Source organism: Camellia sinensis, chromosome 3 (assembly GCF_055761805.1).
Source record: "Camellia sinensis isolate YWXY chromosome 3, ASM5576180v1, whole genome shotgun sequence".
Classification (NCBI taxonomy): domain Eukaryota; kingdom Viridiplantae; phylum Streptophyta; class Magnoliopsida; order Ericales; family Theaceae; genus Camellia; species Camellia sinensis.
In genome coordinates this window covers 52,393,012-52,419,726 of record NC_138963.1, presented here as the reverse complement: position 1 = coordinate 52,419,726, position 26,715 = coordinate 52,393,012, and the positions used below count along the sequence as shown (strand labels likewise).

Here is a 26,715-nt window from a genome sequence, read left to right as displayed (position 1 = left end):
TAGCGCACGACCGAATGATCGCAGTGCGGCAGAGCCTACGGGATGCCATAGCTGAGAACAAGGCCCAAAAGGCCGAGATAGCGAAGCTGAAGGCCGCGCAGGAAGCAGTTGTGGCCGAGCGAGATAACCTGAGCCAAAAGGTTGACCGAGCTGAAGCGGACAAACAGCGGGCTGTGAAGTCGACCAAAGCCCGGTATCTCGCCGAGCTGAGGAAGCTGCGCGATGCCCATAAAGAGGAGAAAGATAAGGCGGTTAGCGACGCCGAAGACAGGGGTTATGCTCAAGGCGAAAAAACGTATGAACGGCAGGTGTAGGCGACCAAGGACATCTTTTTCCAATGCGGTTGGAAAGCTGCCGTGGAGAAAGTTGGCCTTGGTCAAGATGCTGACATGTTCCTACATCCGCCTGCGGCCTTCATACCGCACTATATGCAGGCCTATGCGAGCGCCGCACAGAAAAGGCTCATAGAGGAGGCCAAAAAGGAAGTCGCGGAAGAAGCCGCCGCTGCGCAACAAACCGAGAAAACTTCGCCTAAAGCATCTCAGGATGCTGAAGATCAAGTAGCCGATCAGGAAGTTGTCGTGGTGGAGCACGCGGATGATGAGTCGGAAGAAGGCTTGCCCGAGCACACTGCGGACGTTGCCGAGCAGATTGTGGAGGTCGCCGAGCAGACGGTTGACCTGGAATTGGATTGAAATGCCCCCTCCTATTTCTTGCTTTGTTTTCATTTCTTTTCTTTCTTTGTTTAATGTAACCGGGCTAGGGCCCCATAATTGTAATGCAATTTCCTTAATCAATGAAATTTGAACTTTTTGCCCGCTGATCTTCTCTTTTTGTTCGGTTGCAACGTGTAAAATGTCTTGATTGAAACTTTAATGTACCATAACTGATAGGCCGGCTGGCCGCGCAATATGCCGAACTAAAATCAGAATTTCTTCGATTTAAATGTTCGCGGCTACTCTCAGCTCGGTTTTTTTTGTTTTTGAACGAACACAAAAATTTTCATTCGGCCGAGCAAAAATTACCACTGCCATTCTGGCTTTGACAACACTTCAAGTCTTGTGTTTGGGCTGGCAAAAATCAACTCGGCCCTAAAGGAAGTTGGACAAATCTCAGTTATTTCACTTCGGCCGAGCCAAACCAGCTCGGCCATTAAATTGGACAAAACACCAATATTCTGACATGGAGTCGGATAGAACGCCAACATTTCCTTTCTCCGAGCGAAGTCAGCTCGGCCTCTTGTAAGTTGGGCAAGGCACCAACATAGCGCTTGGCCGAGCAAAGTCAGCTCGGCTATTATTTGTTGGACAACACCAACATTTTGTTTTGGTCGAGCAGAATCAGCTCGGCCTTAACATTGGGCAAAACACCAATATTTCATTTAGGTTGGTCATGACGCCAACATCCCAACTGGGTGAGCAAAAAACTAGCTCAGCCCTTACGTGAATTGTTCCATATACCAATCATTTCATTGGACAATAATACACCAACTGTTGGTGCAGTCCGCTTCTATATCGGCGAAAGAAGATTAGTCCGGTCCCATTCAGGTCGGTCCCTTTTCCCCTGGCATCCACAGTGGCCTTGTATCCTTGCAGTGTCATTGTACAGAAAGATGTGATACAAAACAACAAGAGGGCTATTTTTCATTACAAAAAGCAGTGCTATCCTTACATCAAATGCCAAAAGGCTAAAGGTCTAGAAAGTTAAGTAATACAAGCAATTACACTTTAAAAGTAAAAGATCTTAAGGCTGGCTGCATTCCACGGTCTGGGGACAGCTTTGCCATCTAAATCTTCCAGATGGTATGCCCTTTTGCCAGCGAGACCAGTCACCTTGTATGGTCCTTCCCAATTTGCACCGAGCTTTCCTTCTCCAGGGACCACCGTGTTGCCCAGCACTTTTCTTAAGACCCAGTCCCTGATCTTGAACAGCCTGGGGTGCACAGCCTTGTTGTATTTCTTGGAGAGTTTTTGCTGATAGGCCGCTATGTGGATTAGCACCCGCTCCCTCCTTTCCTCGGCAAGGTCTAGCTCCAACGCCACTGCTTCATTGTTCAAATCTGGCTGGAAGCTTTCGAACCGGATGGTTGGCATGCCAATTTCCAGCAGGATAACGGCTTCCATGCCATAGGCCAAGGCAAACGGAGTCTCTCCGGTCGACCGTCTTGGCGTAGTGCAGTACGCCCTGAGTACGTTAGGGAGTTCTTCAGCGCACTTCCCCTTGGTCTTCTCAAGCCGCTTCTTCAGCCCGTCCAGGATGGTCTTGTTTGAGGCCTCTGCTTGACCATTTGACTGAGGATAGGTCGGCGTTGAATTGTAGAATTCGATCTTCAGCTCTTCGCAAAATCCGCGAAAGAGTTTCCCATCGAATTGAGTGCCATTATCTGAGATGAGGGCCTTGGGTATACCGAAGCGAGTGATAACATTTTGCCAGACAAACTTCTTCACATCCTTTTTCTTTATGGTCGCCAGTGGCTCAGCCTCAACCCACTTTGTGAAGTAGTCGGTGGCGGCGATGAAGAATTTGCGATTACCCGGGGCTACTGGGAGTGGCCCCACTATATCCAATCCCCAGAGTGCGAATGACCAAGGACTTGTAAGGGGAAGCAATTCCCTTGTTGGCTGGTGGATCTGGTGAGCAAATTTCTGGCACTTTTCACATCGGCGAACGTATTTCTGCGCGTCCGCCTGCATGCACGGCCACCAATAACCTTGGGAAATTGCTCTATAAGCCAATGACCTACCCCCAGTATGGCTGCCGCAGATGCCTTCATGGATCTCATAAAGGAAGGCTTCCTCCTTAGCGGGGTGAACGCACTTCAGATACGGCCCGATAAAAGACTTCTTATACAAGGCTCCAAACGGGGAGAGCCAAAACTGCTCTGACTTGGCCTGGATCTTGTTGGCCACCTTCTTCTCTTCTGGTAGAACTCTATCTTTCAGGAAGACGATGATGGGGTCCATCCAGGAAGGACCCAAGTCGGTGCAGAGCACCTCGGTCATTTCCGGTTCCTCAATGCTTGACTGAGGTAAAAATTCTATCATCAAGGGGTTAGGAAAAGCTGTATGAGCAGAAGCAAGTCCGGCCAATTCATCAGCCGCGTTGTTTTCCTCGCGGTTGATTTGTTCCATCCTTATTGTGGCGAATTTCTTGATCTCTGCGCGTACCAGCGCCTGATACTTGGCCATTCTTTCGTCCTTTGCCTCATACTCCCCCGAGACCTGATTGACCACCAGCTTGGAATCGCTGAATACCATCAGGGCTGACGCCTTCATTCTCAATGCGCTTCTTAGCCCGACAAAGAGGGCTTCATACTCTGCTTCGTTGTTGGATATTGGGAAGCCGAGCGTAATTGTCTGCTCGATAATCAGCCCATCCGGTGAAGTCGGTACGATACCCAGCCCGGCCCCATGTCTGTTGGATGCCCCATCGACGAAGAGCTTCCATATCTCGCCAATAAACAGCTTCCAGCAATCAAAGGGGTTCTGGGAGCTTCTCAATTCCAAGTCTCTGATTGGTTCATTCTAGTCTCTTTCCTTGTCTTGATTGAGCACGTCTTCCAAGAAGTCACCCGGCTCCTCTAGTTCGGTTGCTCTTCGGCCTTCTCCCGCTTTTGAGCCAACACTTGTCTCTATTGCCAGAACCATGGGCTGCGCTAAATCCGCACCAACCAAATCAACCGGGCAAACTGGATGCGTTCCAGGGGCGAATTCCGCCACAAAGTCTGCAAGAGCTTGAGCCTTGATTGCCGTGCGCGGGCGGAACTTGATATCGTACTGCCCAAATTCCACGGTCCATTTCAAAATTCTTCTGGTGAAGTCTGCCTTTTCAAAAAGCACCTTAAGTGGGAACTCAGTTAACACAACTATTGTATGGGCATGAAAATAGTGCGCCAGCTTTCTTGATGTCATCATCAGGGCCAGCGCTAATTTTTCCAGCGGAAGATACCTCGTCTCGGCCAGGAGCAAAGTCTTGCTTACATAGAAGATGGGCAAGTGCTGGATGCCTTCAGCGCGGACTAGGACGGTGCTCACAGCATGTTGAGAGACTACCAAGTAGAGATACAACTCTTCGCCCGGCCGAGGTGTGACTAGGATAGGGGCTGAGGAGAGGTATATTTTTAAGTCTGCCAATGCACGGTTACATTCGTCATCCCAAAAGAACTTGGCCTTCAAAGTTTTAAAGAAGGGTCTGCAACGATCTGAAGACCGGCTGATAAATCTGTTCAGCGCGGCTGCCATCCCGACAAGATATTGCACGTCCTTCGTGGAGTTTGGGCGCTCCAGCTCTTGTATAGCCTTGATCTGTGATGGGTCAGCTTCAATCCCTCGGTTTGTGACCAAAAACCCCAGAAACTTCCTGGTGCCGACTCCGAAGGTGCACTTGGAGGCATTCAAACGAAGTTTGTGGCGCTTAAGTATGGCAAACATTTCTGCTAGGTCGGTGAGGTGTTGAGACTTCTCCTTACTCTTTACCACCATATCGTCGATGTAGGCCTCCATTGTTCGGCCCAAAAGAGGAGCGAACATCTTTGTCACCATCCTTTGAAAAGTTGCCCCGGCGTTCTTCAGTCTGAACGGCATGACTTTATAACAATACAGGCCTCTAGGAGTAGTGAACAACGTGATGTCTCGGTCCAGTTTATACATGGCTATCTGGTGGTAGCCGCGATATGCATCCAGGAAGCTAAACCTCTAATGGCCAGCAGTCAAGTCCACCAGCTGGTCAATTCGAGGGAGGGGGAAGCTATCCTTTGGGCATGCACGGTTAACTGTCTTGTAGTCAACGTAGACTCGCCACTTGCCATTCTTTTTCGGGACTACCACCGTGTTGGATATCCAACGTGGGTATTGCACTTCTTCTATCGCTCCTGCTTCCAACAGATTTTTGACCTCCTCCGCCACTACCTCGGCATGGTGCAGAGCCGAGCGGTGAGTCCTCTAAATGACCGGCCGCGCATTTGGGAAGACGTTCAACTGATGGCAAATGAAGTTAGGGTCGACGCCAGGGATATCGTAAGGCGTCCACGCAAAAGCCTCCATGTTGGAAACCAAAAAGTTGGCATAATCCAACCGCTCGGCGCTGGACAAAGATGATCCCAAGAGGAAGAACTTAGTTGGGTCATTCTCGTCGATGCGCACCTCTACCAAATCCTCGACCGATTTTTCCTCGGCCTTTCTTCCTACGTCTTCAAGGACCTCCTTTCCCTCGGGTCCCTCAATCATTTGGACAAATCCTTTAGCTGCTCGGTTGCCATTTACTACAACGAAGCATTGTTTCGCCATCACCTGGTCTCCCCAAACTTCCTCTATTTGTCCGTTTGGCGCCGGGAAGCGCAAGACCTGACGGTAAGTCGACGCTACTGCTTGCATGGCGTGCAACCAGCCCCTGCCTAAAATTAAGTTGTAGGTGGATGGGACTTTGAGCACCCAGAACTCTACTTGCTTTGTGACTGAACCCGCTTTGACCAGCAGTATGATATTCCTTACCGGCCACTCTGGCTGAGAGTTGAAGCCAACCAAAGGGGACGTCGCAGGGGCCAAGTCCTTGTCCTCCAACTTCATTTGTTTGAACGCGTCATAGTACATAATTTCGACCGAACTTCCCTGGTCAATCAAGATCCTCTTGATGTCAAAGTCTTTGATGCGAAGAGTTACCACTAGGGCGTCATCGTGTGGCATCTGGATCCGCTCCAAGTCCCTGCTCGAAAAGGTAAGAATATCCTTCTCCTCGGTCTTCCCTTTCTTCACAGCGGGCCGAACGAAGAGCATTTCCCTCATGTGCTCAGCTTTCTTAATCATCCCTCTGAGCTCACAGACCCTTGCTGGTTCAACGATGCCATGGATGACGTTGATTACACCTTGGGGTTCTGCCTCTAGGGCGGCTAGGCCGTTTGGCTCGGTTTGCTCCAATGGCGCAGCTTTTATACCCCCATCTATGTATTGGTCAAGATGTCCCGCGGCTACTAGCTCTTCTAAATGTTGTTTGAGCGGCAAGCAGTCTTCCGTTCGGTGTCCCCGTTCCTCATGAAAGGTGCAACGATACCTTGAGTTGAAGCCTCTCTGTGCATTTCCCAACTTGGCCGGCCAGTGGACAAAAGGCTCGCCTCTGATCTCACTCAAGATGCCGTAGATAGGGATTTTAAAGACCGTGGTGATTCCAGTCCGCGCCTTCAATTTTCTCTTAGCATCCTCCGCTGCATCACGGGGAGCGTTAGCTCGGTCGTTTCTGCGACCCTTGTTTCTGTCATCGCGGTTTTGGCCATGTCGTCGATCTTTTGGCCGATTGCTTGGGCGGTTATCCTCCTGCCCGATCGAGTGAACTTTCCCTGCTACCCTTCTGTCCTCTGCGACTGGATTAACCTTCTCGGTCGCGGAGGCGGCATCATCCTCCACACGAATGTGCTCATTGATCCGCTGCATCGAGGACTCCATGGTTGTGGGTTGGTGCATTGTGAGCGAGTCCCGCAGCCTATGCCCGATTGGGAGACCCCGCTTGTATTGAATGATTGCCAGATTGGTAGGACAATCGCGGATTTCGTTGTAAGTTTCCCAGTACTTCGCGTTGTATGCCTTCAATGATCCCCCTGACTCCATCTTGACGCCCAGAAGATAATCGACCTCCTTCGGCGTTCGAGTGTTGGTTTTGAATCTGGTGACGAAGGCTTCCGCTAGTTGCTGCCACCCCTCTATACTCCCTTCTAAAAGCCTTTCGAACCATTTCAGGCCCAGTTCTCCCAAGCTGGCTGGGAATATGAAGCACATCAAGGCGTCACTGCACCGGTGGCCAGCCATTACTTGCCGGTAATGACTCACGTGCATGTACGGATCCGTTTTTCCGTCGTACAAGGTGAACTTAGGCTGGTGGAATCTGGCAGGGAGTAGCGTACTCTCGATCTCCGGAGACAACGGCGTGGCTGTAAGTCTCGCCAGCTCTTTGTCCACTAGCGCATGGGCCATCACTCTGGGCGCTGGCATCGCCACTTCTTCGCTACAGTGAATGGGAGGTGTTCAATCTCTGCCACGCCGGCACTCTCTGAGCCTCTCGACGGCGCGCCCTCTGCTCCAATACATCCCTCAGGTCTCTGGAACGGGTGGAGAAAGAGTATCGTGACGTCAGAGAATGGCGTGAGGGGCGGTATGTGCTGTCTCGAGTGAGGGATCTGCCCTCCATTCGGTCAGAATCTCCAACCCCATAGTTCCTAGTGATGGAGAGAGAGTGGGTCCTCTCCTGGCGGCGACTGCTAGAATGAGGGGACGGGTGCGCTCACTGAGGTTTCCCTTTCCAGCAACACCCTTCCCCTTAATCTGACGTTTCAACATCTCCATCTCCGCCGCCATCCTACGAATGAGGGCATCTTGGTCTTTGAGTTTGTGCTCCAAGTGCTGCGCACGGAACTCCCCCCGCCGCCGACGGCCCTATGGACTCTTCGAGCAATCAGTACTCCTTCCACATTTGTCTTGCGCACCTCGCGAAGAGGTTTCTAGGCCCGCCATGGCTGGAACATTCGGGGGGCCTTCTCTCCATCGGACAGACTCTGGTGTGACGCCATCGACGACGGACAGTGGAGTTTCGTCATTGTTGGCCATGGAGATGGCTGAAGAAGCTTGAAAAACAAGGTTTGAGTATCAAAGAACTTCCCACAGACGGCGCCAATTGTACGGGGGTGAAATATCCTCTGCTTTCCGTACTCCTTGGAGTTCAAGCTTCACGTGACGGCGTCTAACCTGACAACACAGAGAACGGTGAGCTGCCCGGCGGTGGTGTACCGGATAGACCCTCCGACGATCAAGTCAGATCACTTGAGGAAGAAGGAGGCTCTTTGAGAGAGAGAGAGAGAGTGTGTTTTAGATAGCGCAAGTTGCTTTCCTTAAACGTTCCTCTTCCTCTCCTATTTCTAGGCTGGCCATGCAGCCTCAAGATTGCACGCGCACTACCTCTGCTGTCCTTCCCTGGATAGGTGGCAGTGTTCGCCTCTCACCACCTTACGCGTGTAAAGGCCTAGTCCTCCAACCAGTACACGCAGAACTGCCCAACGGTATTGACGCGTGCTTGGAGCAGATGTCCTCTCCCTCACACCATTGGCCCAGGTGGCACGCTTAACCAGAGTACCACGATCGGCCTATTGCTTGAGAAAAATTGCCACCACAAGCAACATATCCAAACTGCGTCTCGCCGACCTATCCGAAGGTCTGATTTTCATGCCCGAGCTGCGCGTGACCGACCCATCCTGGCTGACCGACCGTGAGGCTTACCAGCCTTCATCTCGTCCTTAGTCTAGCTTGGGCTACCCATAGCTCGGTCTCTCCACTCGACTGCGTGCCCTGTCGAATGTCTACAAGTCACAGCTCGGCCAGGCCTTAGTTCATGCTCGGTCGGTCAATCTTTTCGATCGTGCAGGTCAGGCCGACGGGCCGTGTCAGGAGAGAACTCAACTCGATGCCTAGCGGTCCGTTGCGACCCGCGCTATCGTAGCTCGGCCGTGTTAACCGGTGCAAATCTTCCCTCTCAGTTTATTAAACATAAATAGTTTAAATAAGTTGAAAAAATTGATTTTTCAGAATCTATGTGAGGAGTGATTTTAACTTTTACTTTTTAATTATCAATTTTTACTTTAAAATAATCTCCACCAAATACCCAATAAAAAATAATCTCCACTAAAAAATTCTCACGAATTCCACATTCACGACGTGGCAGCAACATCTTGCGCAATTTTGCTGAAATCAGACACTTTCAAAAAGAATCTGAAAAAAAAGAGAAAAAATTGCCACATCAGCAATCTTTGTGGTTTCGAAATCTTTCATCTCAACTGTCTGTAACACGGATCGAAGTCTCATCCCATTCCTATATATAACCTCACTCGCAAATCACACACCTAAAATCCATTCGTTCTCGAGTTTTCCTATAGCTGAGAAGAATTAGAGCTCCAAGTCTCAGGTATTTCCCTCTGTATGTTTTCACTATTAGTTTAATCTCTTTGATTTTGTTTTCTCTTTCTTTGATCTATCAATGGTAGTTTTGTCATAGTTCTTCGATAACGTCTAATATAATTTAGCGCTTATGTTAATGATATTAACCAGCAAATCGGTAATCAATTTTCTAAATAACTTTTTCTACAATCTCTCTCGATTGCACTCATGTTTTGATCTTATATAGCTTTTGATTTCTTGTATATGCTATTAATTCTCTCATATATTGTATTTATATGGATTTTATCAATTATTAACCTATTAATCACAATAATTTTCTAAGAGGGAGATTTATGCCGAACAAATGGGCCAAGCAAAATCTAATATGAACCTTGCTTTTGACCTACCTACTAGGCTACATGTGTCTTGGATGTTGGAACCAAGCTAGATGATGGGCTTGAGTTGTGGGTTGAGCTTGGTGGAATGAGAATCCTATCCTTGATCGGGGCAAGGATTGTAGCCGAGTTAGGTCAGTGCATCAGTGATAGATTGGACTAAATTGTGTAGGATTGCATGAAGTTTGACCGAGCTATGGGATCACAGAGTGAACCGGGCTAAAAAAGCCCCTCGTGGCAGTCTGCTAGAGTTAAGTTGGTCTTGAAGATGGCTAGGTTAGACTGACTTGAATTAGCTCAACGTATGGACTTGTGGAGCGAGCACACTTAAGGATTTCATAAGTGATTGCTCGGCTAGGACATTTCACGTGGCCCAATAGAGTATGGTGAGGAATTTACCTGAAGTACGCTTGAATATTGTTTGGCAGTTTATCCAATACTGTTTGGAAGTATTGACGCACACGTGTAAAGAAGAGAGAGGATAATTGTAGACACCCCATTTTGACCAGCCCTAAGACTTGGGTGCTTTCTGTTGATTACCCGATGATGACAATCAAAATGTGTTTCCCAGCAGTCCTCAATAAGAAAAATGGAATTTGAGCTTTATTCCAAATCTTCACACATATTTGGTCAAACTATTTTAGACCTTAAAACTCTTTTTTCAAAATATTTTTTCAAATGTTTCTACGATGTTTTGAGGCTCCAATTTCAATTAAAATATTGCACTTTTCAGTAAACCGAGTAAGGACAAAGTGGAAATAAATAGAAGGGAGGTGAACTCTTTAAAAAAAAATTTAAAAACATCTTCTTTATAGGTTTGGATAGGTTTGGATTTGAAGGAAACAAGTGGAGATGGAAGAAAACTGGTTTAGGAAAAAAATGAGCATCAAATCATTAAGAAGGAGATGAACAGCCTTTACTAAATTAGGCATATCTCTTTATACACTCGGAATTTAGATTTGAGACTATCACCATTGGAAATTAGACTTATGGGGCTTCAATTTAGACCCAAGAACCACCTAAAACCAAGCCTAAATAAGGGAGATATACCCATTTGAAGTTGGGCTTTAGAGCAGATTTTATTGACTTGGTTCGAGGGAAATGAACAACTTTCACTAAATTGGGCATATCTTTTTTTACACTTGGAATTTAGATGTGAGGCGACCACCATTAAAAAGTAGACTTCTGGGGCTTCAATTTAGTCCCAAGCACCACCTAAAACCAAGTCCGGATAAGAGAGATATGCCCATTTGAAGTTGGGTTTAAGAGCAGATTTTGTTGACCTGGTGTGAGGGAAATGAACAGCCTTTACTAAATTAGGTATATCTCTTTCTATACTTGGAATTTAGATATGAGACCACCACCATTGGAAATTTGACTTTTGGGGATTCAATTTAGACCCAAGAACCACCTAAAACCAAGTCTATATAAGGGAGATATGTCCGTTTGAAGTAGGGCTTAATAGTAGATTTTGTTGACTCGGCCCAAAACAACAGCAGACCCTTTTTTTTTTTTGTTTTGGCTCGGTAGGAACACCCCATTGAGCCATTTTTTAATCTATTCAAGTGTACCCACTCATTCTCCATTATCTTCACTCACCCCCCATTGTCAAAAAAAAGTTTTTGTTTGCATTCATAAAGAAGTATCCCATGCAACCACCTTGAAAATTTGCCCTCCTATCACATTCTTGTCTCCCACCTTCTTTTTGACCTTCACTTTTCTCATTGCCTATATAGAATGATCATATTGTAAGAGAGAGAGAGAGAGGGCCACGAAATTGAAGAGAAAAAGGTGAGAAAAGGGTGAAAAAGAGAAAAAAATTGAGTTTTTAAGCTAAAAACATTCCTATCTTCCATATACACCCCATACCTTCCATACAAACTGAAATTCCATCTTTTCTACACCCAAAACTCCTCCAAAAATTCTGAAATAGCTAAATTTCAGTAGTGATTGATCAAAGGAAAGAGTGAGTGCTGTTGAAAGTGAGAAAAAAATAAGATAGTTAGCCACTTTTTCACCATGCATACACAGAGTTTCATTCTAGTTTCAAATTGAGGATTGAGAACCCACTTCCTAAACTTGAGGGTAATAAAGAGGAAGTTTGAAAATCAAGAAGTTCAATATTTCTTTGGAAGATGAATTTCTAGTCTTTCATTTTCTTATATTTGCTATCTCATATTTATTTTCTTGCTTCTTATTTTATAGTGTTTAGTTATAATCCAAGTAGTTTGTTTATTTCATATTTATTTTCTTACTTTATATTTCATAGTATGTTGTTGTAATCTAAGTGGTTTGTTTAGCTCATAATTATTTATTTATTTATTTTTATTCGCTTGCTTTAATTTAATATTAGTTTTGTTGTAATCTTGCATGTTCTATCCTATATTTGCTTTCTTGTTTTAGTTTCATAATAATTGTGTTATAATCTTACATTTTCTACCTTATATTTTTCTTGTATTGATCTCATATTAGTTTTTTGTAATATTGCATGTTCTACCTTATATTTATTTTCTTATTTTAGGTTCATGTTAGTTTTGTTGTAACTTTGCACTTTTTTTTTTTATTTTATATTTGTTTTCTTATTTTTAATCTAACTAGTAGTGGATAGTTGAGCCACTTACATATTTCTTATTTGTTCTTTTTCTTGGTTTCGCAATAAGACAGGTTTTTCTAGGCCTAGTTGGCCGGCCGGCCTATTTGGCCGGTCAGTTAGCTTCTTTCGGACAAGATAGCGTAATCTCCCAATGTTGATCAATTTCCGCAGACGGTTCCAAGGAACGTGAAGCTTTTATTTTATTTATTTTTATTTTTAGTGTTTTGCGAGGTTTTTATTTTGATGTAATATTCTCATCATCCCTCTCTAATTTGATTTGTAATTATTCTTTCAAGTCTTGTAATAATTCCCCGCCCCACTTCTCTCTATCCCGTTCTTTTACTTGCTTTCTTTATCTGTGAATATGCATCATATTTTGTCTTTCATTATATCCATACTTTGGATCCATGTTTCATGCATCTTGATTCAGCTAATTTTGCATTTTGTGGATTTAATCAATTCCTATATGATTATGTGCGCTATCTCATGTTCTTGAGATAATTCACTTGTCATATCTTAGAAGCCGAATCTTTAATTGCATCTCATGAGTGAATTGCATTAAAAATTTGTATATAAGATTATGCATGTTTTACTAACTTTATTTTGTAGCTTGTTCGCAGCACATCAAACATGTAAGTTTTTATACTTTAGCATCCTGTTTGTGTATGTTTTTCTTACTATGTTTAGCATTCTACCATGAGGTTGTTTGCTTATGTGATATAACTCTATAAATGCTAGCGGATGAAGGTTGTGTCGCTTAATTTGGAATGATGTTGATTTTCATGTTTGTAAACTCAATTTATTTGGGTTGTACATTTTCAAAACTCTTTCAAAACTACATGAAATCAAGTTGTTCCAAAGTGGTGACATAGTCTATTCTTGTATGCTTCACATAGTAATATTTTTTAGGATTTATTAAATAATCAGAATATGAATATATAAAGTATATAAAATTCATATCATGGTTTAGTAAAGGCCGATCTTTTGATCGGGTGAATGGGAGTGCTCAATTAATGACCTTCCCGTTTCATACCTAAGGTTCCGAACCAAGACAACTTTGGTTGTGACGAACAATGGCCTTGGCATGAGCCATGGGTTTCCTAATTTTTCAAAATATTAGGTGGTGACTCTGAGATCTGATGACGCAGTCCATTTTCAATATTTTTTTTTGCAATAAAATGGATTTTCTAAAATTTGCCAAATATGGACTCTTGTCTATGTTTCACATTGCACTCGTGAGACTAGATCAAAGAGATCTTGGGAGTCCAAACTATTTAACGCGCGCGGATACTCCCTGGGCATGTTACAATAATATTGGCACGCGTCCAGAAAAGGACGGTAGAGGTAGTGCATGCACAAGCTATATAAGCATTACAGTGCGTTCATGCAAAAGGTCTGCAACTTTCCTTATTGAGAGTTACCTTTGCTTTTGTCTTTATTCTCTCTCTAAGAGTGCTAACTTGATTGTTGGAGGTTTTTTCCAGCAACACACTCGTTGGGTAGCTCACCGTTGTTGTGTTTTCAAGTTGAACAACATCATTTGGATTAATGCAGAGCTTGGACGAAAAGAGTACGAAAGCAGAAATATTTGCTCCCCGTACAATTGGTACCGTTTGTGGGAATCGAACAGACAAAACCTTGTCCTTCAAGCTTTTCTGTTCAATTTCAATGGCGATCAACAACAACATTTTGTTGTCCTCCATCGACGACATTACACCAGAGTCTATCTAGCGTCGTGATGACTTGCCCACTGTTCTGACAATGGTTGGTCTAGAGAGCTCCATACGAGAGCCATACAGAGATGCGTGTGACAAGCACGAAAGGAGTTTTGTGCACTCGTAGAGCCTTAAAAGACGTTATCGACGGCGAGAGTTGTACATTTGGCACTTGGAAAGCAAGTTGAGGGATCAAGATGCCATTATTCAAAAAATGACAAGAGAGATGGAGGCTATGAAGCAACAACTGAAAAGGAAAGGTGTCGCTAGAATAGGAAACCACAGTGAGCGCGTCCAGTCTCATTGCTTAAGTAGTCGGAGTCGGTGGGAGATTCCTCTATTTTTCATCACTGGGAGTTATAGAGGTGGTGATTTCATACTGCCGACGAACAGGTCCTATACTCAAGACAGTAGCTACCGCCCCTCTTGTTTAGCGCCGATATTGAGATACTTATACTCAACTCATTTGGAGGACCTAAAGGACGTTTTGGAGGAATAAGCAATTCGGAGGGAAACCCTGAGGGTGCCGACGCTACAAAGGTTGGCCCTTAGAGTTTATGCAAGTGAAGAGGTTGCTATGTCGCTGCCACGTTTGATGGTGAATGCACCGGTGGACAGAGATTTGGTGAGGCTAAGCGCCACCCCTATTTCCCTTGAGATTGAGAACACGCCGCTTATCGCCGGCTTCCAACAGCCCAAGTTCATGTTGTTTGACAAAAAGACGGATCTGTACATGCATGTCAGGCATTATCGTCAAGTTATAGCTAGGTATAGATGAAACGATGCCTTGATGTGCCTTATTATCCCAACGAGTTTGGGCGAGTTGGGCCTGAAGTGGTTCGAGAGGCTGCCAGAGGAGAGTATTAAGAGTTGGTAGCAATTGGTGGAGGCATTCATTACCATATTCAAAACCAACACAAAGACTCCAAAAGAAATCGACCATATTTTAGGAGTGAAGATAGAGTCGAGCGACACCTTGAAAGCATATAATGCCAAATATTGAGAGACATTTAACGAGATACATGAATGCCCCACAAACTTGGCGATCACCCAATATAAGCGTGGTCTTCTAGTTAAACATAGGCTGAGGGATGCGTTCACGATGAATCAATCCGCAACAATGAAGTTATTGACACAAAGGATCAATGAACACATCAGAGTTAAAAATGATGTGGCTATAGCTATTGTGAAGACAAATCCAGTAGTGGCAGACAAAAGACTCATGGAAAAAGTCAACACAGTTGGACAAGAGGATGGTGTAGACGCGCCCGCGTGGGGCCCTCGCTACAGTTCGGACTCGATTTGTTGTCACGGTTCTTAATCTTGAACCAAAGAGTCCAAATCTGACAAATCGTTTTGAGAAAACAGATTTTAGGAAAGAAGTGCCAAACATGGACTGCTTTGCCAGATACAGAGTCGCCACCTAAATATTTTTATGGGGGAATTTAGGAAACCCTGACTCGGTGCCGAAGGCCACATGTCTGTCATCACCGGAGCTATCTCGGCTCGGGGGCTTGGGTACGATCGGGGAAGGTCAGCTATGAGCACCCCCTTTCGGCCAGTCCGAAGACCGGCCTCTACTAATCGTGATATCTAATTTTGAAAACGTTATGTATTCTTATTCCAGTTATTAGCCTAGAATTACTATGTTATGCGCACAGCAAACAAGTATAGACCAAATCGCCCAAATTGGAATAAAACATTTCAGGTTTGCTTTGAAAGTGATTTGCTACTCGCGAGTAAGCTAAAATGCAGGTTTTGCCACCCTCGAGTGGACTTTTAGAAAAGATGGTTTTGCCACTATCTAGTGGGCTCAAAACTCACAGTTTTAATGCGTTATCCCAATTTAGGTAATTCAACCTCCATCCACAGGCACTCAAGCAGTTATATCACATAAGCATCTAGCCACATGGTAAGCATGCTATCATGTTAACATTCACACGCATGTGAGATGCTAAAGCATAAATACTTACATCGTACTCCGTGCCAAAACAATAAACTAGTTAGTAATCATATGCATGATCCTAGTTCATGTTAAGATGGCTAATGCAGCACATGCAAAATGCAACTATAATAGGCTCGACTATCCTAAAGAATGGCATGTGAAATGCTGCAACTAACAAGTACTCAACTTGGATTTGAAATACAAGTGCAGTTAGCATGATGTGCCGAGCCCGATGCATGTAAGACAAATGTATGGATGCACGCATGCATAGCATAAGGTATGCTAATTTAGATATGCCCTAATACTAACCATTGAAAGCAGATAAATAAAAGGGAAGAAAGACGTGGGGTTGGAAGACATACACACACGCACCCACACTTATTACAAATTCGCCCTCGCACGGAGGGACCAAAAGAATATACAATTTAATTAACCTACAAGCTAATTAAATATTACAAGCCCTTAATTAATTAATAAATTAACTAAGCTATGGAAAGCAGTAAAAGGCCTCGGGAAGAGGAATGAACGCATGCATGCTCGGCTTTGCTCGGAAATCCAACGCCATGCACAAGTTTGCCTCTGTTTTCCCCGCTCTGCTCCTCTGAAAATTGCATAACTCCCAAGGTTGCTTCTCTGAGTGTTTTGGAACACCACCGGCTGAGTGGGATCATCACCGGCCATTTAAAATGGTCATCGGCTAAACGTTATACTATCGGCCAAACACTCTTTGCCGGTCGGCACTCAACACTGCCGGCCGGCCAAATCTTCCTGCAAAAACTGGTTTGACAACAGCAGAGGACAAAACATGGCATGGCAATGCATTTCAAGCAAATGTGTGCACCACCACACTCCATATCATGTTTAAGACTCAAGGGAGTATGGTGCTCGACCCTTGGACCACCAATCACGCATTTCAATGCATGATGGCCCAAGAAGCCAAAGTGTGCAATTTCAATGTGGAATGAAATGCACATAAACAAACAATGAACTCGACCTCTATCATACTCAATTCAAGAGGCAAAGTATGCATGCCAATGTAATGCAACCTAGGCATGTGAGCTAAGTGTGCAACATGATCATGCAAACAACAAAACCATGTGCAATGGGCCATGAACTAAACAAGTAAGCATGCAAGGCATATAACATCAATGTTAATGACACGCATGCCACATCATGAAAGGCATAACACATGTAAATGTGCAAAGCAACTTAACACAAGAAGCATGCCAAATGCGATGACACTTAAACATGCAACATGTTAATAGACTAAGTGCCTAAACATACAAACATGTATAGCATGCAACAACATGCCAAAGGGATGGTCTTAAACTAATTTGGACAACTCTCTACTAGGTCCAAATCAGTGGCCAAATGCCATGGAAATGAGGGCCAAAACACATACAAGCATGCATGCACACAAGGTTCAACACTTAGGCACCAAAGAGCAACTTTTAAGCACACTTAAAAGAGAATAAACATGGATACATGGCATGCATAGAAAGCTCTGAAATCATGTTATAGAAGGTGCAAAACCAAGTAAATAAGACAAGCCAAGCATGCAACAATGGTCTAAAACTCAAGGCAAGCCAAGGGGGATTACATGGTAGCTATACAAAGCAAAGCATGGATGACCCGAATGACCCAAAACAGATCTCAAGCACACTAAAACATGCACAAAAGCTTCACAAAGCTAAGCCAAAACAAGTGAGCATGGTAGTCTAAATGCTAGGCACATGTTAAGGCAATTCATGGCATTACAGGACAAGTATGCAAAGCAAGCATGGTGTGTCTAAACCAATTAAAAATAGTGCTATATCATGGCAAAATAAGCACAAATAACACTTAAGACATGGCCAACATGAACTTAAAAATGGTGCTCACACATGAGGCTAAAATGGCATTTTTTGAAGACAACAAGGAGAAGGGATGGCCCTCTCCTTCTTAGGACCTTAAACCACCATCCTCACCACTGAAATCCCTCAAGATTTCAGTGGTGAGGAGGCCCAAACAAGGTGGTCCCGAAGTTCACCAAAAATAGCACAAAATGGGGCCAAACAAGGCCTAAGAGGGGGTAAACGACCCCAAACACAAAAAGTGTCCTTAATGAAGTATTTTAAACATAAAAAAACAGAACTTTTTTATGTTATACACAAAGCTCAAATCAGTAAGCAAGACAGGCTAAAATGGTATGCAAAAACGGGAAATAAAGAGGGAAAATGGGTTACCTTTGTAGCCAAAAGGGGACAGCAGCCTCTAGACCCAAAAATGCAACCCCCAACCTCTGAAAACAAGACCCAAGAACCTCCAAGTGATGATGGAAGTGTTGTGCTAGGAGGTGTAGTTCAAATGGCTAAGAACTAGCCCCTTTTGGACCCTCTAACCCACCCAAATGTAGAGAGAGAGGGGGATATAGAGAGGGAGTGATATATATGTGATATATATCAGATTTTTCTAACCTCCAAAATGGAAGGAGAGGCTCTCCTTATATAGAGAAACCAATGGGGCAAAGCTTCTCTTAGAAGCTTTGACCAAAAAGGCCAAGCTTCTCTTAGAAGCTTGGAGCAAAAGGGCCAAGAAGGCCAAGCTTCTTGGAGAAGCTAGACAAAAGGGCCAAGCTTCTTGGAGAAGCTAGGCAAATGGGTCAAGCTTCTTGGAGAAGCTAGACAAGGGTTCAAGAGGTGCAAGCTTCTCTTGGAAGCTTAGAAGGGTTCAAGCTTCTTGGAGAAGCTAAAAAAAGGGTCAAGCTTCTTGGAGAAGCTAAAAAGGTTCAAGCTTCCCCAAGAAGCTAAAAAAAAGATTCAAAAGGGTCAAGCTTCTTGGAGAAGCTAAAAAGGTTCAAGCTTCCTCAAGAAGCTAAAAAAAGGTTCAAGAGGGTCAAGCTCCCTCAAGAAAAGGTTTCGGCTAGGAAAAGTGGCCGATTGATCAGAAACAGTGGCCGGCCGACCAAACACAATGCCGACCGACAATAAACAGTGCCGACCGACAATATACATTGCCGATGGCAGCAAAAACCAGCCGGTGGCCTCTAGCCACTGCCGGTGGTGTGTGGGGATGCCTCACAAGGCATTCCCTGCCCCTCCAAGGCAAAACACAAGTGTTTGGTGCAAAACCAGACACAAAACGGTCAAGTTCGGAGATCCTAAGGCAGGGCGCGTAGCCGAGACCCCCGGGAACTTCAAACGAACACAAACAAGGATGATCGCCGAGTGTTCAAACGGTGACGTCCAAGTCTTGAGGACGGTCAAAAATGGGGTGTCTACAGATGGCTATGCAAACAACCGTGGAAGAGAGCATAGCCGCAGCGCTAACCACAACAACCGGGATAAGGGTCGTATCAATAATCGGGCTAATAACCCATGTGATGTGGAGAATGATGCTAAGAGAAAGTTTAAAACCTGGATTAGCATTACTACGATCTTTAAGATACCGATCTATCGAATATTGAGTGAAATCCGCGACGAGGAATATGTCCAGTGGTTGGCCAAGTTGGAGAATGCCCAGAAAGGGTTCAATCCAAGATATTGTTGCACCTTTCATGATGAGAAAGGGCACCAAAACAAAAGATTGCATGTCACTTAAACTATACTTGGCAGAGTTGGTGGCTTCAGGGCATTTGGATCACTACGTTGATGAAAGGGTTATGGCGACTCCTCATGAGAAGACCTCACCAAATGGCTTAACAATCGAAGACGTCTCCCCTCAAGGAGTGATCGATTGAAGAGATCTAGGGAGTTTAGTTTTGGAAGACGTTAGTAAAAAGGCTGAGGAAAAGGGGCATACAACTCGCAGAATATAAATGGTTAATCTATTTCCAGAACATCGAACACTGTCAATCTAAAGTTTTATTCTTAGTTCTACTTTTGTAACTCTTTCTACTATTGACGTAATGAAACAAGTAGACCGCTTTCTTAAAAATTGTTGTATTTTGTCCCTCAAAGCAAATTTAGCACGGTCCAAGAGGCAACTAATGATCATTTGACAGAAAGATCAAAATTCCTTGTCGGGCTAATTTTGCTTAGCAAGATGAAAGTTGGTGTTTTGTTCAACTTTAGAATTCCTTGCCTAGCAGATTTTGCTCGAGTACGAGCCCAGACTAGGGGAAGAGTTGTAAGGTCGATCTCAATAACTTGATATTTGTCCATACTACAAGGTCAACATCATGTATCATTTTTTTGGCTGACACTTGCATGTCGTTTGCAAAGTTGATATCCAAGGTCTGTTTGAAAGGTCCATTTGCAAGGTCACTAGAGTTGTCCATTTGCATGGTTCGTTTGCAAGGTCACCAAGGTCAAGCCTATTAAAGTCTGTTTGCAAGGTCCGTTTGCATAGTCCATTTGCAAGATCCGTTTGCAAGGTCACAAAAGTTAAGCCTAGCAGAGGCGAGCCCATGACATCAAGTCTCAGGCTAGAGTGATTCATGACCAAGCAATAACTCATGACTGATATGGTGACAAAACAAATCAAATTAATGCCAATTGAATTAAAAGATCCCTAATTGCAATTGATCAAGTTAAAGAGCAAAAGAGTTGGAATGAGCTCTGCGTGCACAACTCTACCGAGATAGATGATGGGCTTGAATCGTGGACCGGGCTAGGTGGAATGAGAACGCTATCCTTGATCGAGGTGAGGATCGTAGCTGAGCTAGGTTGCTGCATCAATGATAGACCAGACTAAATCATGTAGGATTGCACAAAGTTTGATTGAGCTGTGGGATCATGAAGTGAATCGGGCTAAGGAAGCCTCTTGCGGCGGTCTGGCCAGAGTTAAGTCGGCCTTGAAGATGGCTAGGTTAGACCTACTTGGATTAGCTCGATGTATGGACTTGTGGAGTGAGCAAACTTAAGGATTTCACAAGTGACTGCTCGGCTAGGATATTTGACATAGCCCAATGAAGTATGGCAAGGAATCCGCTTGAAGTACGCTTCAATACCGTTTGGTAGTTTGGCCAATGTTGTTTGGCACCATTAATGCACACACGTGTAAAGAAGAGAGAGGATAATAATGTCACGCATCTAGAAAAGGACAGCAGAAGTAGTGCACGAACAAGCTATATAAGCCCTTTGACGCGTTCATGCACAAAGTTTGCAACTTTCCTTACTTAGAGCTACCTTTGCTTTTGTTTTTATTCTCTCTCTAAGGGTGCTAACTTAATCATCGGAGAAGTTTTCCGGCCACACACCCGTCGGATAGCTTACCGTCGTTATGCTTTCAGGCTGAACAACGTCATTTGGAATAACGCAAGGCTTGGACGAAAGGAGTACGAAAGCGAAAAAAATTTGCTCCCCGTACATTTTCCATAATAATTTACAATCTGCTAAATGATGTATTAATTTGTGTAATTTCGGCTAATCACTTGATCTTATAGCTCTTGATTTCTTGTTAACTTGCTAATCTTCCTATTACGTGAGGTTTAGCTGAAATAGTGTATTGATTTGTATAATTTTTCTGTTTTTTAATTTGCTAATCGCTTTGTTTCGTCTTCCACAGAGATTGAGAAAGCTTTGGGAGGTGATCGAAAATGTCGGGCGTGGAAATGGAGGGAAGGGAATCGGATAGGAAGGAGCGAAACAACATCGTAAGGTACTCCAAGACAACATCCAGGACATCACGAAGCTGGCAATCAGGACTGGCACACAGAGGAGGAGTGAAGCGTATCAGTGGTCTGATCTATAAGGAGACAAGTGGCGTGCTCAAGATATTCTTAGAGAATGCGATTTGTGATGTAGTGACATACACTGAACATGCTCGTCACAAGACTGTCATGGCCATGGACGTAGTGTATGCGTTGAAGAGGCAGGGAAGGACTCTCTATGGGTTTGGGGGTTAGGGTTTTGTCCTAGAAAAGTCTTGCTGTCAAGAAAGAGGAGGACAAAGGCATATCGTATGTTGTGGTGTCTTTTGGGGGTTAGGGTTAGGGGTATGTTTTAGGGTTGCTTTAAATTAGGATTTTGTTTTTTAGTTCTCTTTCTGTAATTACTATATTCTGTAGTGAACTTCACTTCATGTGATGCCCTAATGTTTTTTCTTTTGGGTAAGGGAAAAGCTTTAGATTGCTATTTCAGAAGTGATTTTTCTTTGCTCTCCAGCATGTAAAAATTGGAAGCTTTAGATTGCTATTTCAGAAGTGATTTTTCTTTGCTCTCCGGCATGTAAAAATTGGGTGCCAATTTTTTTAAGCTGATCCTAATGGTTTCATGATAATGCTGGCCTTTGATTGCTGGCCTTTAATGTATATATATATATATATATATATTTTAATTTTTTTCATTTGCTAGATCATCCTTCATTTAAAAAAAAAAAAAAAATCAAATTTGGTAAAAAAGAAGTTAAAAATATGCGTCAATCATTTATCAAATTTGTAACAAATGTAAAAAATTGAGGATCGGGTGACATTTTTATTAAATCAATGATGAAGTCATATGTCTTCTATCAAATTTTTAACAATTATAGTTTTATTCATATAAAAAAAAAAACGAAAAAAAAAACAATTATAGTTTTATTCACGTTTGATAAATGTTATAAAGGCCAATGATTGATTTTTTTTTTCTTTTTTAAAAAATGAATAAAACTGGTTTTTAGAATAAATTTGCAATTTTTTTTTTTTAAAAAAATTGATGAAAAGAAGTGAATTGGCTTCTTTTTATTTTTGATGCTACTCTAACAATTGGTTGTTAATTAACAATTGATTTAAGTTTGAGTTAATGGTTGGAGATATTTTTAGATTAGCTCAACCTTTATTTGAATTTGTAATTAAATTTAGCCATCGTTTGGTCGGTGGGATGAATTTTTTTGACTTTTGTGAAAGAAAAAATAAAATGATTATGGTTTGAATGTAACATTTTATTTTATTGACTTTTTAGTCAATTTTATTTTTTTGTGGTTATTTTAACCCCAACCTCACAAGCCAAACATAGTCCCAAGTAAAATTTTTGTTCAATATGAAATATTCTAGATATAAGAATCAATTTAAATAAAAGTTTTGATAATAGTAGAGTTGTAATATCAACATTTTTTTATTTAATAGTGAATATTACATTGTTTTTTATTTATAGAAGTATATATTTTGACATTTTTAATTATTAAAAAAATAACAGACAAATGTCCTTTTTTGAAAAAGTAAAAAAGTTAAAATGTACAATGATATTAACTAATAGTTTGGAGATCAATGTATATAATTACATTAATGTTATAATGGAGTTTAGATTTGTTAAAGTTGAAAATTTTAACTTTATGGTGAAGTTGATCTATATTTAAATTAACTTGGATTCACTTTGATGATTTAAGTCATTTATCTTATACAATTAATTTTTTTTAGATAGGTATCTTATATAATTAATTACGAAAATTAGTTATATAAAAAAATAAGTTGATTCAATATCAATTGACATACTATTAACTCTTTTTTTATCCGTATACCTTGTATGTTTTTACAAATGTGTAATAATATATATGTGATTTGATTATGTGACTATTTATGTTTAACCAGCTTAATTTCTTGCATATGTTTCTCAATTTCTCATATTAGATGAACAATTTAGATTAATATATCATATTTTCAAATTTATCAAATCTAAACTTGTTATAATGATCATATTCATGTATCACATTTAATTGGCCATGTTTGGGAACATAATTATTTTAGTTACCTTTTTGACTATTTTAACTTTGCTGAAAAGGTTTATTTGGAAAGATAGTTGACTTTTTTTTTTAATAATTTTTTTATAGCTAGTTTTATGGTTACGGGAGAAAAAGTGAAATAATTATGGTTTGAATATAATATTTTATCTTATTAATTATTTTAACCTATTTTATCTTTATTAACTATTTTAGTTTCCAAGTCTCTTTCCAAATAGGGCCATTGTATCATCATTGTATTAGTAACAATTCAAAAAAATTACACAATAATCCACAATCACATGACAAGAGAAGTGAGTTCTGTAAAATAAATTTGTGATAGATTAAAATCAACAACTATGATGTTCATATTTTTATCAACTAAATTGAAAGCTTTTTATTTTTATTTTTTTAAAGAGTATCAACCATCTATTTATACTAGATATTAAGGAAAAGAGGGTTTTTATGAGAAGAGCCTTGTGAAACTCAAAATTCATATACTATTTTTCCAAAATTCTTATTTTTTAAATAATTAATTTTTTTCTATTAACTAACTTTATTGAATTATTAAAAAAATCTTATTATGTCTTGATTTACACATTTCAAAATGAAAGTTAATTAATCCATTTATAAATTTAAATTTAAAAATTTAAAAAGGAGAGTTAATTAATCAGTTTTAAAATTTTTAAAAAATCTTCCAGCTTTTATTGATTGATTTAAAAAAAAAATCTTAATTTTCTTTGATTTACACATTTCAAAAGGAAAGTTACTTCTATTTATAAATTTAAATTTAAAATTTGAAAAGGAAAGTTAGCTAATTAGTTTTAAATTTAAAAAAAAAAAATCTTCTAACTTTAATTGATTCATTTTAAAAAAAAAAATCTTATTATGCCTTGATTTACACATTTCAAAAGGAAAGTTAACTAATCTATTTATAAATTTAAATTTAGAAATTTGAAAAGGATACTTAACTAATCAGTTTTAGATTTTTTTTTTTAAATCTTATAGCTTTTATTAGATCATTTAAAAAAAAAGAAATCTCATTATGGCTTAATTTACACATTTTAAAAAGAAAGTTAATTGATCCATTTAAAAATTTAAATTTATAAATTTGAAAAGGATCGGTTTTAAAATTTAGATTTTTGTACTCCTAAAAATATAGAAATCAATTCGCACATTTCTTAGTTTATTTCTCCTTATGTTTAATTTTTTAAATAATTAAAAAAAATATTGGCTAGCTTTTATTCCGTTATAATATAATCGATGATCTATTTTAAGAACTTGCTTTTCCTACCAAATATTGTATAGATTGTTTTTTTAGATAGTATATATCAATATAATAAAGGATAGAAAATTTCTTTTCAAACATTGATGATGCGTTTGGTTCAAGATTTTGGGTAGAAAATTTGAAAGTGAAAATAAAAAGGTTTGTGAAATTAGGTAAAATATAATTACATTTCATTCACATTTCACCTTTTTTTTTTCTTTTCTCATTCCGAATTCCCATCCAAATTTATGAATCAAACATAACACAGAGTTGGATACATATTCTCCATACTGAAAATTTTTAATTAGTATTACTTTTTAAAATTGTGTACTACAAACTTTTATCACATATGTCTCTCCATATAATAATGATTGAAATTTATTTTAGTTGCTATCTTAAGTTTCGTTTGGCGTTGGTTAATATAGTAAACTTTTTTTGTTGGGACTTTTTTAGTTTGGTTTTTTTAGCCTCATTTGGTTTGAATTTTTTTGGCTTTTTGACTTTTGAGAGAGAAAAAATATAATGATTATGAGTTGCATGTGATATTTTGTCTTATTAGTTTACTTAGCCTATTTTTATGCTTTTTTAACCTCAAAATGATAGCCAAACCAGGGCTTAAAAATTAGTTATAGAGTCAAAGAAAATTTGTGGGTCCTAAAGTTTTAAAATAAAAAATTTTTAATTAGAAATTGTTCAAATATAATTATCTTAATATTTATAATTTTTGTATTGATTGATAAAAAGTACCATAAACATTAAGTTTTTTTTTTTTTTTAATGATATTGAGTTATTAAAATATGTTGTATTATAGCTTAATCAAGAATTATTGAAAAAAAAAAGAAAGGCGACTCAAACTAGATTTTCTAAGCTAATTTTGAATATTTAATTGAACATTAGAATCCTCAAAATAACTCATATCGGTCACGAACTGATAAAGACAATTTTTAATGATTAGGTGAAAGTCACATTAATATAAATATTGAGTCGAGTAGTTTTTAGGTCTTTTTTAATGTTTAGTTTAACACTATAAGTCAATCTTAATTCATTTTTATATAAGAGTGATGATATATGACAATTTTAATTTGAGTAGACAAATTTTTAGGCTTTACGATATGAAAAAAGTAGTATGTGAACAAATGTAATTTACTACTATCATTTGATAAATTAAAATTACAAAACTTATAAAACAAAATGTATTTTTATAGTAAATATAATTTTTGTAATTTATTCTTAAATTTTTACTAATTAAATTATGACGTGTAATTTTTTATTAAAAAGTTAGAATACACAATTAATGACATTAGAATAAAAATTTCTTTTATGTGTGACTCTGATAAAAATGTATAAAATTTAATTGATTATAAATAATTTTTACTATTATTATTTGAAATTAAAAACTAATTTTGATTATTCATTTATACTTGTACATAGCACGGGCAATATGCTAATTTTTTATATATGACAAACTAGTAATACTTCCATGTGTAATGCACATCGTATGTAATCTTATCACAAAATTATTTAAATTTTACGAGTGATTTCACAAAAATGCATAAATTGAATATAAATGCACGTAAATTCACTTTTATGAATAAAATAATACAAACTTATATTCCACTTATACATTTTTATGAGATTACTCAATTAAATTTATAAAAATTTACATAATTTTGTAGTAAATTTTCATAACAAATTAACCATTATTTTTACAATAACACACCAATTACTATACCAATTAGTATACCAACATATGCTATAATATTGCAAATTCAAAATTATAGATCCCACTTATTATATAAACTACAAAAACTTAAACCTAATAAAATTATGTTATATCATCTGTTAATACACTAATTAATGTACTAATTGGTGCGTATTAAGGCCAAGTTTGGCATACACAAAATAATCCATTTTTTATCTTTTTATCATTTTTTCATTACATCACCTCTCTACTTTTCTGCACATTTTTTCGTAAAAAGACAAAAAGTACACTTATTTAGGTCATCTCAAACAACAGCCTTGTAAAGTTATAGCTTCGCTTGGCAAGTAAATTGATTTTTTAACTATTTTAACCTGAACTAAAAAGTCTCATTTAGAATTGATTTTTTAACTTTTTTAATTTTTATAAAAAAAATTATAATTTAAAATTTTTAATCTATTTTATCTTTTTAGAGCTAAAATATTCCCAAACATAGAGTTTTTTTTTTAATTTTCAATATTCTTAAAAAAAAACAATTTAGAGAATTGACCAATTTTTCAAACTATTTGAGAAACTAA

General features: G+C 40.0%; 2 protein-coding genes across 2 annotated transcripts; both read right to left on the bottom strand.

The window, feature by feature from the left end:
* Positions 1-1,727: 1,727 nt before the first annotated feature.
* On the bottom strand, positions 1,728-3,275 carry LOC145821521 (uncharacterized). Its single transcript, XM_082918042.1, has 2 exons — positions 2,285-3,275; positions 1,728-2,116 (listed from the first exon to the last, which is right to left on the bottom strand). The coding sequence occupies exons 1-2, from the start codon at positions 3,273-3,275 to the stop codon at positions 1,728-1,730; spliced, it is 1,380 nt and encodes a 459-aa protein (XP_082774168.1).
* A 1,665-nt stretch (positions 3,276-4,940) lies between these two features.
* On the bottom strand, positions 4,941-6,959 carry LOC114312218 (uncharacterized). The gene has a single exon (XM_028258418.2). The coding sequence runs from the start codon at positions 6,957-6,959 to the stop codon at positions 4,941-4,943; it is 2,019 nt and encodes a 672-aa protein (XP_028114219.2).
* Between the last annotated feature and the right edge of the window lie 19,756 nt (positions 6,960-26,715).